The sequence below is a fragment of the Saccoglossus kowalevskii genome, chromosome 10 (genome assembly GCF_978046115.1).
Source record: "Saccoglossus kowalevskii chromosome 10, keSacKowa6.1, whole genome shotgun sequence".
In the NCBI taxonomy this organism is placed as follows: Eukaryota; Metazoa; Hemichordata; class Enteropneusta; family Harrimaniidae; genus Saccoglossus; species Saccoglossus kowalevskii.
Genome location: NC_140650.1, coordinates 8,151,482 through 8,165,921, shown reverse-complemented (window position 1 = coordinate 8,165,921; position 14,440 = coordinate 8,151,482). Strand labels below are relative to the sequence as shown.

At 35.3% G+C, this 14,440-nt stretch overlaps 2 protein-coding genes across 2 annotated transcripts; one reads left to right on the top strand and one right to left on the bottom strand.

Annotated features, from left to right (window-relative positions):
* Positions 1-453: 453 nt before the first annotated feature.
* Positions 454-5,391, bottom strand: LOC102808272 (histamine N-methyltransferase-like). Its single transcript, XM_085504704.1, has 3 exons — positions 5,114-5,391; positions 3,218-3,550; positions 454-1,040 (listed from the first exon to the last, which is right to left on the bottom strand). The coding sequence occupies exons 1-3, from the start codon at positions 5,340-5,342 to the stop codon at positions 685-687; spliced, it is 918 nt and encodes a 305-aa protein (XP_085360830.1). The 5' UTR covers positions 5,343-5,391; the 3' UTR covers positions 454-684.
* Positions 5,392-9,403: 4,012 nt separating this feature from the next.
* LOC100367316 (transmembrane protein 230-like) lies at positions 9,404-14,169 on the top strand. Its single transcript, XM_002736364.4, has 4 exons — positions 9,404-9,492; positions 10,370-10,516; positions 11,818-11,940; positions 13,835-14,169. The coding sequence occupies exons 2-4, from the start codon at positions 10,421-10,423 to the stop codon at positions 13,973-13,975; spliced, it is 360 nt and encodes a 119-aa protein (XP_002736410.1). The 5' UTR covers positions 9,404-9,492; positions 10,370-10,420; the 3' UTR covers positions 13,976-14,169.
* The last annotated feature ends 271 nt before the right edge of the window (positions 14,170-14,440 follow it).

Sequence of the window (14,440 nt, the reverse complement as noted above, 5' to 3'; positions counted from 1 at the left end):
TGGTGTGATTCTGGTGTTAATCACTGTCGTTGAAAGAACGCAATCTTGAGTTCGCAGTCCAACGTTTTGAGTTGGACTGTAATATTTTTGGTTGACGACAGGATTGTTAAAATAACACTTCAACATTTTCGTTCAGTGCCTACTCCCATGTTTCGCTTTCAATGGATTAGTTTCACTCCCTACAATCCCTCAACAACTGGACATTGTCAGACCGTGAATTATTTAAAATGTTACAAATTTGCTAAAAAAATTATTAATGACAAATGAATGAATATAAAATTCGTTACAAAACTTACATTAATTCGGAATTACTCTTTATAATCCTTGTGGTGAACCTGGTCTGCTACAATGACTAAACGTGAATGGTATTTACTTTGGAGGTAGTGCGGAATTCGATAAAAGGATAAAATTAACAGTCAGAACAGAAGCAAAGTATAAAAAATGACAAGCGAGTTTTAAAGCGTTAAATTATTTATATTCTTTCTTGCTTATAACATCACTTAAAGAAAATGCAGCTATGAATAAAACATTTACAGAAAACCAATTTTCTCACATCTTCTCAACTTTTATATCTGAGAATGGTAAAAAAAAATTCCAAGCATTTCATTGTCATCTATCTTAACATGCTCTGCTGAGGAATGGATATTCGCATTTCAATCTGTTTAATATAATTACTCAAAATGATTATGTAACGAAATAAACATGTTCATCGGTAGTTGTCAAGATAATCTTGCCACCACTTATGTAACAGCACTCATCTCTAAGAAACTTGATGAGATTATCCCTTTTCCCCGGCGAAGCCACCTTTCTGAAATCTCTCATTTGCATCAAAAAATCTAACATCAACTTGCCATCTTCTGAGTTTTCATCAAAACAGTCAGTAATGTCCATTTCCGCATTGCGATATAAGCCTTCTAGTTTGATGTTTGGGAACACTTCACGTAACATTTTTTTCACCGTTTCTGGGCCATATCGAAACAATCTATGTGAGCTGTCATAGTAAAACGTGCTCCAATATTCCATCAGTTTCCCCCAACCTCCTGCAATTAAGGGTTGAAAAAAGAAAGGTTAATTTTTCCTGAAACTATTGTCATTTTATTAATTAGGTAATTTGCTCAATAATCAGTTTTAGCATGTTCCTTGTGTAATGTTATGCTCACAGTTAGACTATAGTCTTACTATTTTATAATATTTGCATATTAATTCTTGGTTTTGCATACTAATTAAATATTTCAAGCTTGTTTAATCTTTATGATAACAATTTGCTCAAATGGATTTAAAGTTGGCATGTTTGAATGTCTATAACTAATTTGTAATTAACAAGTACATTTTAATTAGCTAATTTGCATAATAAGTAACTTTTAGCTTTAACAGTTTGCCCAGTAAATGGATTGAAACTCAGAACATGCACACAGCTTGTGTGGTTCACGAATCAATCAGTATATTTTAATTAGCTAATTTGTATAATTAATTGATTTCACAAGTTTTTCAACTTGAACATGTTTGATGTGTGTAGACAGATGTCTAAAAAGAATGTATATCAGTCTGTGCAAATTATTATTCTGTAATCTGCGTATTGTGTATTTGATAATTGATAATAGTTGATTCAATCTACTCAGCAGCATGGTCAAGGTCAAGACTTAAATTATTTATGTTGGTTCAGTAAACAGGTAGATCTACAGCAAACTTTCCAGAAGTTTATTGGAATTTGATATTAACACCTTAAAGATGTATTGTATGATGTGTTTCACATCTTCCAGAATTAATGTAATGTATCTGTATATATATTATTGCAAGAAGACTGAAAAAAAAGAAAACAAATTGAATTTACTTTCAGAAATCTCTATTAATGACCTAATTTATATACAAATCACACTGGCAGGTCCAGAAACTTGGTAACAGCCAATGGGGTGAGCGGTGGCATATAATAGTTTTTATCGTCATTTATTTAGTCCCCGTTCAGTTTTTAGTCACAGTGGTTGTGTCAATTATAAACAATGAAAGAATCAGAAATATTATAACTAAATATTGGGAGAGTATTTAGTATGTCAACCACAAACAGTGTTATTTCTGATGGTAACATGTCCAAGTTTTGTTCTGTCAAAGCATGGTCAAAGGAACCTTCCAGCAATAAAGATCATTCTCATATTGTACAAACATAATTGCATAATCTACATCCAGTTGGTCATTCTGAATCAAATCACATCATCAAAACAAAACATCACGTGGGTTGTTCAAACCACATTAGAATATAATTGGCCTACGTATGTGAAATGCAATTAAATGCCCAAATATTGTGACAATAATTATAATATTACTTGGTAATATTGCTTGAACATATTTGTCAAAGCATGTCCAAGCAGTGGTTAATAAAAGGGTGGTGGTCGTCGGGCAGTGCGTGTTCTTATTTCACGTAAACAATCACAGTCCCTCAGTGGACTGTAAAACAATGTACTGTCATGAATTAGTTTACGCGTATCTGTTGACCGACTTAATTAGCTGATTACGAGTGGGTTGCTGTGTTATGTCTGTCATCGTTTAGGCCTATTTTAAGTTTTGGACGGAACTTGGCTCAGTGATTTGGAACTAATTACGAGATAACCGTAGCTATTCGGACTATTAATTCTGACAGTTGGTATTCGTAGTTATTAATGTAGTGAACGATTAATCAAAAGATGTGACGTATTCAGTATTTAGTGTGATTGGCTTTATGATTGAAGGTTACGCCTTAGAGTCTTAATACCGTTTTGTAATTGGTTAGAGTTTTGAAAATGAATAAAGTTGTTTTTAGTTGGTCTTGGCGAGTACACCAGGACAAGTGCAGTCCTGGAGAGACTTGGGGCGAGCCTTGACGCAGTCTAAAAGAGTCTTGGGTCAGCCTTGCGATAGTCTTGGGGATTTTTCCCCAGGGCGCTGTGTCTTATAGAGTGCTCCACAGACTGACTAAGACGAGAGTTGAAACGTATTTGGTTGTGTGTGTCTTATTTGACTGTAAAGCTTAAATGACCTTCCCGATCCCGCACCTCAAGGGGACGAGATATAGAGACGGGACGAGATTCCCCCCTGACAAGTGTGGAGAACCCCGTGGAGAAGAATTTCCCCCTGATAGTACTACTAGTATTGTACTCGCGTTGTGTACGTTGCTATAAGTTTCATGTCGAACAGGACGCGATGTGACGATCATCGCCCTTTAAATATATCAGGACCAATTTCTCACCAGAATTAATCTTAAAATACGTCATCCCATTAGTTTCCAACATTTCATCCATCTTTATCAATGTTGCTTTCACATCTCTGAAATGATAGATAACATAGGATGCAAAAATGAGATTGAACTTGTCTTGTATTTGACGCTTGTCCCATACGTCAGAGTATTCTTCCATCGATTCTACTCTGAATTCAATCTCTACGTTTTGCCAATTGTCCGATCTTGAGAGAGCCAATTCTCGGAACTTTTGCAGGTACGCGCTGTCGGGGTCGATGGCACAGTACAACACTTTGCCAGTTGTCATCTTGGCCAGGGTGTCAATGACCGGTTCGTCCACATTACCTTGAAATAAAGCATATTATACAAAGGATTAATAAGATAAGGGCATGCAACTTTCGGAACCATACTTGCATACGATTAAGATCTCACGAGAAGTGAACTCTCGTGTTTGCGTACTTTTGAAAGCGACTCGTTCCGTGTACATCTGAACAATAGCATCACAGAACTCGGTAGGTGCTTGGAAATGTTCGATTTCGTTAACAGATCGAATGAGCGAAACTAAAAAAAAAAACGCAAATACTGCGGAAATAATATACCTGATTAACCGTTGTTGATTTTTGTACAAATTTCCAAGAACACAAAACAATCAACTGACAATAATCGACAAAACAAAAACAAAAAAAGATACTGTGGAACTCATGGCAAATATAAATACAAAATAAATGTTAGTGAATACAATATTTAAAAAAAAAATCTTGCAGTCCCTAATAACCCTTAATATTGCAAAACCGTCAGTTGTGAGCTGAACTTTAAATCTCATATGAATTTCCACATGAAGTTACATAATGTAACTTAATGTAATAAGTTACATTATAAAATAATGAACAAAAATCTTCGTAAATATTACTGACCGCGAAAGACGCCCATCGCGGAAGTGTCTTGTAATGTAATTAAATCAATAAGAATTTTAAATTCGTACTAGTAGACATGGGCAATGTGTAAAATGTAATCAGCTATTTTATCCGTAATTTGTACAAACATCTTATTTTTTGTTAGTTTATAAAGCATTGTCCACATTAAATGTCATAATTCGTACGCAATTTTCAATTTTGATTCCTAAATACAAATTATCAAATATATTATAAACGTGTAAAATGTAGAAATTTCCTTTATCTGTAAAGTGTAAAAAAATATTTTTTACTGTGAATGTAACTTTCATTTTATTTTTGTAAAAACGTAAAATGCCTTTTTTTTCCTGCAACCTGTACCAGCTACCCCCCTTGCCCTCCCAGCATGATAAGTACTACAACTTGAAACAGTCTGAGATCATGATGAACACCGTGACGAACCAGTTCATCCATGGACTCACTAATTTACATTAGAAATTCTTGAAATGTATTTTGTGATCATATCTCATTTCGCGCGACTTCTTTAAATCGTATGTGATCTTTCCATTGATAATCAATTATAGCTTGACCCGAACTGAGCTGACCCCTTGTTTCCACGAAAGCCGATTACGTTCCAGGTAAGGCACATGCATAGCGCCATCTACGTTAACGGTGAGATATTGGCATCCATTTCCTTGACCCCATTATGATGTACTAGTAACCCCGCCTGATAATGACCTCCTTAGTCGATATTTTTAGTTCATTTATAACTAACAACTTGTATTTCTCATCTCTAAAGGAATCTAAAATGACTTTAAATCACATCGGGTACTTGTTAATCTATCAGAATGCTCCATGGCACAAGCATAGACTAAATTTTTGCTATTATAGCAGGAGTCATAGTCATGGCGGTGTTGAGTGGGCAGCCGACGGCCAAATATAAACAACGCCCATTCTGACAACATGGTCGGTCGATTTTAAATTATTTTTTAACAATTAAATCAAGTGGAGATCTCACCATTACCAGATCCAATTGAAAGAACTCTTATATCTCGATGTCGGTCAACATTCAAGAATCTGTTTAAAATTGCCTCAATATCTTGTGCCCATTCTGCACCGGAAATCGCGTTGAACCCATGGCGTTTGATTGCATCATATGCTGGGAAGAATTCTGGATAATTCACCAATGACGTAATTCCCTCCCTCGTATCGCCAGCGGTCCAGACTTCTTGCATATTGGTTCTCATCCACCCCCGGGTATCCACGCCAGAGCAACTAGTAAATAACTGTCAGTAAACCAACTACATTGCATGTGATTACCCAGAATCCTACCCAGTTTGTGGAATACGTGGATATGTTTCGTGCACTCTGAAAACGAATTTCTGAATCATATTTCGATGTTTTACTAGACTATAAACCATCTATTATAGCATGAGACATGAGAATGTAAGATAAGGGCGCTCGGACAGTTACTTCGGCCTGGGGGGGGGGATCACCATGATTTCTAGAATTCACACACACGCTTATGTATATATATATATTTTTAATTTATTTCAGAACAAAAAATAAAAAGTTAATCCTACAAATGTGTTCTCAATAATAACTATTACCTATTGCCTATAATTTTTAGGCTAAATATTTTGGGGGTGAAGTTGTCAAATAACTAACAGATTATGCAACGCGGCTTGAACCCCAATTATACTGTCAAGTTTTAAACACATTCCAAGTCTATGTGCTGCTGATATCAGAGCGTTTTATTTAAAGTCTGAAGTCACCATTGTATAAGATATTTACTGGATTTATCCAATTATAACAGGAGACGGAAAGACAACACAGCAATTAGTACAAAGAGCTGTGACAGATTTTATTCAGCAAATCAAAAAAGTTAAATTTGTGAACATCAACATCTTGAAAGTGAGAAACTTGACTCTATAAATGAGACATTGTTGTCAATGAGATAGGGAATACTGATATTTCTGATTCTGAGACTGAAAATATTGAAGATAACAGTAATACATTTATTACTAGATCAGGAAGTAAGGCAGGTACGTGGCGACATGCTATGGACCGTGCAAGCAGGTATGGGGAGATTGACAGTGAGAGTAATAGTGGCTCAGAGGCTGATTCAAGCAACCAAGGATTCAGAAGCTAAAAGTGATGAAGAGAGTCATATTGGAGTACTTATCACATAACTAGGTCTGGGGGAAGGGCAGGAACATGGAAATATTCTTTTTTAGATTATCTTACAAAATATGGTAAGGTCTAAAAATTATGTAAACATTACGTCAAACCATAATATTTTCACTGCACATATGTTTAACGTTTCTTTGTTTGTTTTTTTTTTCAGGGGGGTCAGCATGTTTTAAAATATAATGATGGGGTGAGTCAACTGAGATTTACAGCTGGCAAAATGGAATCTGCCCCCACGGCCGAAGTAACTGACTATGTATTCATCTTGATCATCTTACCATTGAATTCTACTTTGGCCGAAACGTCCGTCCACCGTGTACGTACCCTGGGGACGAATAGCACATCAACGTAATAATAAAAAATTATTTGCGTGTGACTCCATGACATGATACATGAATAGTAACCGTAATTGTTCAAAACATCCAGACGTTATGAACAGTGACGTAGCGAGGGAGGGGGACATAGGCGTTCATTAATAGCATATAATTGACCCGTGATTATTTCATTCACGACTTTCTGTATTGATAGAGTAAAAACTAGTAAAATTAAACTACATGTAATTTACGAGTAATAACTGATATTTTGAAAATACAATGTTTACAATTTTACTGTAAATTTATTCTTGATTAAGATTATTTAAATTTATCACATATTCCTGTGATATGCTTTGTCTTCTAGTAGCTACGAATAAACAGTCTAAAATGTATTTGATTTGCAGTGTCGCGATATTGGAAAGGAAGCGCTGTCTCAACACCGGTGTTGTACGGGTTGGACCATTTGATTTTTGAGGGGGGTCATAATAAAAAAAAATTGCGAAGTGAAGAGTTTTTCAAAAATAAAATTGTTGCTTCACCAGTGTAAACAAAATATTTGTCACTATATGACTTAAGGAAAAAATGTTTCCATCAGCTGTTGTCGTGTCATCTCTGAACACAGTAGATTCACTTGAATTACTGCGTCATAAGAATATGCAAATTTTTCCTGCCAAGATAAGGGGGCACAGAGTACAAAAAGAAACTAGGTCATATATAAATGGATGTCAATGTTTCTCAATCTGGTCTGTGGATTAATTAATAGCAGAGGGAAAATTAATATCTGCATTTCAATATTAATTTCAAAAACAATTTCACTCTGGTTGCATTTAGATTGTATACCATATATGCTCTATTAGAAGAGCATCTCCAATAGAAGCACATGTACAGCAACAATTGCATTGATTGTATGCTGATTTATTAAAATATGATGTATTTTGACCATAGAAACACCTCTGTTATTTACATAAGAGCATGCGCTACTAATAGAGCAAATACGGTATTGCATGCAACAAATCTTACAATTTAGCTGTTTTAGTTTAAATACATTTTACAGACTAAAACAGAAATATTGTTAGAAAAGTTGCTTGCAATATTGCTGACTGCTGTAAAATACTTTATTTTCTCTGGAAATAATTTTTGCTGAAAACAGCTTTCTGGCATAGTGTCGATCTGATTTTCACTATGTTGTATTAAGACTCAATGCAACGTATAGAAAAAGCTGCATTTTCACATTTTATTTTGCAGAAAATAAAATGCCAGTGCAAGTAAAGCATTCCACGGTATGTTATGTAACCACAACAATAGACAAGATACATTCATGATTGTATGGAACCATGTTTTATTAAACAAGTAATAAATAAAATAAACAAATCATGCATGGCACAGTCTCCGTTAGTTATTGAATTTATGATATATAGTTTTGTTTATAGTAATATAGCTGGAATATAACCATGTCAGGAATATGATTATGATGATTGTTTAACATTAAAATGATTGACATATGTATCTGATCGTCAAACAAGTACTTGTCCACATTGAGAAATATTGCTCTGGAACAGCATTAATTAAAAACAAGATCAGCCATTTTGAATACATGTATTTATCTATAACATGATGTATGATGAATATATAAAATTTGAACATAATCAGTCAAAGCATGTCAGAGATATGGCTCTAGAAGCCCATTCATTAAAACAAAATGGCCGCTATTTTGAATCCGATCTGAAAAATAAAATGACGTGCATCACGAACTCGTAATGTCTAATGTATGTTATAAGTTTTAACGAAATCCATCCACAAATGCTTGATATTTGATGATTTTTTTTAGCACGAAAATGGTCATTTTTAATAGGATCGTCAAACTAATATATCTGAATATCTATGACATGATGTATAATGAATATTTAAAATTTGAATATAATCAGTCAAAGCAAGTCAGGGATATTGCACTAGAATCACACTAATTAAAACAACATGGCCACCAGTCAGCCATTTTGATTCTCAAGGTCCTATAATGTTTAATTTATATACCAAGTTTGAACAAAATCTATCTGTAAACAGCTGAGAAATGGATAATTTTGATGATTTTTCAGTACAAAAATGGCTGCCATTCGGCCATCTTGAACCGGATCGTGAAACAAATTGATGTGCATAGGTATAATGTCATGTATGATGTATGTGTGAAGTTTGATTGTGATTGGTCCAGGCATTTCTAAGATACAGGTCCGGACGCACGGAGGTTACAATATAAGTCCTCGTTTTTGGACTGCGTCCGAACAGGGACTAATAAAATGTAATAAAATAAACATTAAAATAAATGAGAAACATTCATTCTCACCACCCACCTCATTTTCACAAACCATTCCACTCTCACCACCCACCTCACCCACACCTACCATCTCATTCTCACCACCCTCCTCACTTTCACCAACCATCCCACTATCACCACCCACCTCAGCATTCAGATATGGAAGGAGAGGATAGATGTTGTATGATGGACTGAGGGACCAACCCTTATCAAAGTACCAATCCATACCTGGCAGTAAAATATCAAGTCTTTGATACCTCCGTTGAAAATGATGAAAAAAAATGTTGGATATGGTGGCTTCCTAAAAAAAAATTGCAAGCAAACCTACTGATGAAAAAAAATTCCAAACACATACAAAAAAATTGCCTTTCACTGAGCTGACCCCCCTCAAAAATCAAATGGTCCAACCCTAAGAACGCCGACCTGCGGCGTCAATGGGAACAGCCACAACACATACATCGTCCTGCGCATGTGCGATCAGACTTAGTAAGCTGTGCATGTTTTAATTTCGTTTTATTATCCACCCTGTGTGGGACAGTTTCACGGAGTTTTCGGCGATATCAGTGTAAATTTTTACTGAAAAGGGTAGGTATGAATACATGAGGTTATCTTTGGTAAGACAATTTGCATGGACATACGTATTATGGCCTTAACCGTACGTTTAGACGTACTGCCGTGGTGAGGGACATTGGATTAATCAATGACCTAGCCGTAAAGCCAACCCTGTGAATGTAAGGTTGATCGTTTTCACTGGGACCTTGTCGGCACTGTATCGGCGTACCGTCAAGTACTAATGTAAGAGTCAGGTACACAAGACTTCGAATGCTCTACCCAAGGAACCACGACGACGTTGTATTTATTTGGCGATCGGTGTTTATGCTCGGCTGTGGGCAGTGGGCGACCCACTCAAACGATCACTCTTAGCCGACGAGTGAATGTAAATATTGCACTTTCTTTCAACGTTTAGATCTAGTAACAAGCATTTCCCATAGATTCAGCGTAGCTGCCTTGACAGTTTATCGATTTATTAAAAATAGAACTTACATAAACATTGAAGGTTGAAGCGCGTGCAGACGTCGTTATTAATTAATTCACGCGTGAGTTCAATTTGCATACATTTCGAATTTTGGCATTACATTTAGAGATTCGTATTGCCTGCTGTAGTGTTCCACGAACACATTAATTCGTGCCTCGAAATACGAAGTTTATTCTAATATACGATGTATCAGTGTTGTTTTGCTATTATATTCACTATATCCATACATAATTGGCAATAGAACAAATATGATAGTTCTGTGGTGAACATTTATCACAATTGCTGACGTTCGACCCATAGCTTGTCAGAACATTCAGTCGCATAAAAAAGTGGAAGAAAAAAAACAAACAGTACACCATAAAATAAGATACTGATTAACAAGTCTAATTTATTTATTTTACTAGTATTTAAAATTTCTTTTAACAGCTCTGTTTTTTTAATGACCATTCAAAGACTGATAGTACTATTCTGTTACTTATGATGCCTGCAAAGAATGCGAAAAACGGGAACAGTTACAAATATCGACCAATGCAAGATCCAACTAAAATGCAAGATGGCTTCACAGAATTGCAGGTAATAACAATAGCTCTGTCTGTGTATGAAAATAATACTAGAATGATGTAAATTCATCTATTTCGATTTCGACCTCAAATATTGGATTTAGTTAATTTCTTTTAATGATGACCTACACCATGGAAGTATCACACTACACCATGGGAGTATCACAATACACCATGGGAATACCACAATACACCATGGGAATACCACAATACACCATGGGAATGCCACAATACACCATGGGAATACCACAATATACCATGAGAAAACCACAATACACCATGGGAAAACCACAATACACCATGGAAATACCACAATACACCATGGAAATACCACAAAACACCATGAGAATACCACAATACACCATGGGAAAACCACAATTCACCATGGGAAAACCCCAATACACCATGGGAATACCACAATACACCATGGGAATACCACAATACACCATGAGAATACCACAATACACCATGGGAAAACCACAATACACCATGGGAATACCACAATACTCCATGGGAGTACCACAATACACCATGGGAATACCACAATACACCATGGGAATACCACAATACACCATGAGAATTCCACAATACACCATGGGAAAACCACAATACACCATGGGAATGCCACAATACCTCATGGGAAAACCACAATACAAGTACATGTACCACAAATTGATCATCATTGATTTCCACAACACTTTTCACAATGAAAAAACAAACATATTCATAAAAATGCTGTGTCATTTCACAACTTGACGATAACGTTTTTTGGCATTTCGAAAAGTACTACTCAAAAGAAATATGGATTACTTCTGTATTGCAACACCAGAGTTCATCCTGAGTAAATAACAGAATAGAAAATATGTGAACCATGATCTGTGCGCTCGCCCGCCGTGAAAGCGGGAACCAAACTACCGTATCAATCATGATTATTGTGCAATGAAATACAATTTTTACATGCATATTTTAATAAATGTCATCAACGCTCATTAAAATACCTATACTCGGAGATGCCCTCAACTCATTAAATGTCTAAAAGCAGAGGGGTGGGCTTATACTCAGGGAATTACGTAGGTAAACCTGAATGCTTATTTGTTTGAAGTTGTCAAATTTAAATTTATTATTCTCACCAAACTTACCTTGTGATATTGCAATAGTAATGGTGCCATCTGCATGAGAATTGATATTTTCCATGGAGCCATGTCAATTAGGAGTATTCTTCATTTAGCTTTATCTTGATCGCTTTTCTCACAGTAGTATGTTGCTAAGCATATAAATGTTATGTTGAAATTGACTTTGTCTTGTTTATTCCAGTTTCGTAAGCCTCCAGTTAAAGTTCCATTAAAAGCCATTGGTCTTGCGGTATTTTTATTCGTGGTTGGATCTGCTCTTATTATTGTTGGATCTTTACTTCTCTCGGGTTACATAGATTCAAAGGTAAGACAGAATGTTGTAAATGTAAACATGGTAAGGGTGGTAAACAGGTAAACATTATCCAAGATTCCCAAACTGGAGTATGATGCCTCACTGATGCACTGACATTTTTTGTGATGCAACTTGTTATGCCCATTCACCGGCATGACAATGATGCAACATGTTTCCATTTTCTATTTGAGGATTTGTGATTTGATTACCTAATACAGTCAAATCTGTTTATAGCGACCACCTAAGGGACTTCACTAAAATGGTCTTTATAGACAGGTTGTCTTTATATGGACGTTGGATTATTTTCATGGATCACCAACTCTTACATTGACATTTTTTATGGTACTGTTGGAACAAAAACAATATTTTTGATCAAAATCAATGTTTGAATTGAGGAAATTAAAAATTGTTTCATAAACTGGATGCTCATTATTTTTTTTGTTGATAAATAAAGGCAAATCTGCAAAAATATTGTGGAAAGGTGGTCATATAAGACAGGTGGTTTTTATGCACTGGTTGCTCATATGTCATGCTTTGGGACTGCCTAAAAGTGATCACTATAAGCAGGTGGTTTGACTGTATAATAAAAATTAGTGTAAAAACATAAGAAATCCACTACAGCAAAACACAATTTTTAATTTTTGCCTGAAGACACAAATTGATTTTTGCCATTTTGTCTTAAGATTCTTACAAAATCAGTCCAGTTACAGGGCATACTGGTTGCCAACATGAATTTGTTTAATGTATAATTCTATTGTCAATGAATTATTCCCCTCTTTCCCAATAGTTGTATTAATGTTACACAGTCTTAGCAAAAACAAACATTGTGCCTACTGGTAGGAGCTATGTGTTTATAGTTCTTGGCTAAAAATGTTACGGTAATAATGAATTTTCCTTCTGGAAGTGAGGTTCCCATGTGATTAGCTTTGCTGTCGACTTTGTCGAGCGGAGCTTATCATATGAGTGATTGTCCGGTGTCGTCCGTCGTCGTCGTCCGTGTCAATGTTTTACTTTTTCGACTTCTTCTTGAAAACTACAAGCCTGAATGCTTTGATACTTGGTGTATATGTACCTTGGGTAGACCTCTCTCAGATTTGTTCATTTCGTGATGATATCTTCAATTCTCTAATTTTGGTGAATATTTTTGTAATTTTTGGTAAAAAGTGATATTTTCAAATTCTTGTTGAAAACCGCAAGTCCAATTGCTTTGATATTACATATATAGGTACTACATGTGGACCTCTCTCAGATTTGTTCATTTTGTAATGATATCTTTAATTCTCTAATTTTGGTGAATATTTTTGTCATTTTTGGTAAAAAGTAATATTTTCGACTTCTTGTTAAAAACCGCAAGTGCAATTGCTTTGATACTACATATATAGGTACTACATGTGGACCTCTCTCAGATTTGTTCATTTCATGATGATATCTTCAATTCTCTAATTTTGCTTAATATTTTTGTCATTTTTGGTAAAAAGTGATATTTTCGACTTCTTGTTGAAAACCGCAAGTCCGATTGTTTTTATATTACATATATAGGTACTACATGTGGACCTCTTTCAGATTTGTTAATTCCGTGGTGATATCTTCAATTATCTAATTTTGATGATTATTTTTGTCATTTTTGGTGAAAAGTGATATTTTTGAGTCCCATTGCATTGATACTATGCATATTGTTCATTTTCTAATGATACCGGTATCTTCTGTTCTTTTATTGAAATGTGCATTGCTAACAGCGGAGCTATCTCAGCCGACTGGCTGCTTGTTTTAAATGTTACCGTTGTTGTGTATGTGTAAACATCTCCAAAATGGTTGATTATATGCATATTTGGGGTGTGCGGAGGTCAGTGGGGGGATGGTCAGCAGCACATACTCATATTCAATGTCTTTTGCATTTTTGTTTCAGTACTCTGATCGTACATGGCCGGTGTTAATTCTTGGCGTATTGGTATTCATCCCCGGATTCTACCATGTCAGGATTGCGTACTATGCTTATAAGGGATACCGAGGGTATTCATATGAAGATATTCCAAACTTTGATGATTAAGTGCGACCATTCTACTTGAGTGTGTTCTTGTAAATATCTGCTTATACATATCTACAAAAAAGATTCATTTATTCTGTTAATGCTTTGGCATTCAGGTGCGGCTAATTTTCGTATTATGTGACTCATTGCCGATGTTCGTATATCTATGCGAGTGAAATATACTGCGTCTTTTAAAAATGGCCAATACTAAGAAATTTCTGACAATTGCTTCAATTATTTGGAATGGAGTCTTGATATTTTTCAGAAATGGATGATGAATCTGTTTATTCACGAATTTATAATTCAAAAAACTGCCATGATATGATTGGTCACATGATGAACTTGTCTCTTTCTCTTTCTATCACTAATGTAACTGCAGTAAAACATGAAGTGTTTTCTCTACCTTAACTTATCTTATGAAAAGTGTGCAGTTCATAAAATAACATTAGCAGATATCCAGGGTTAGTGGGGAACCAGATATGTATT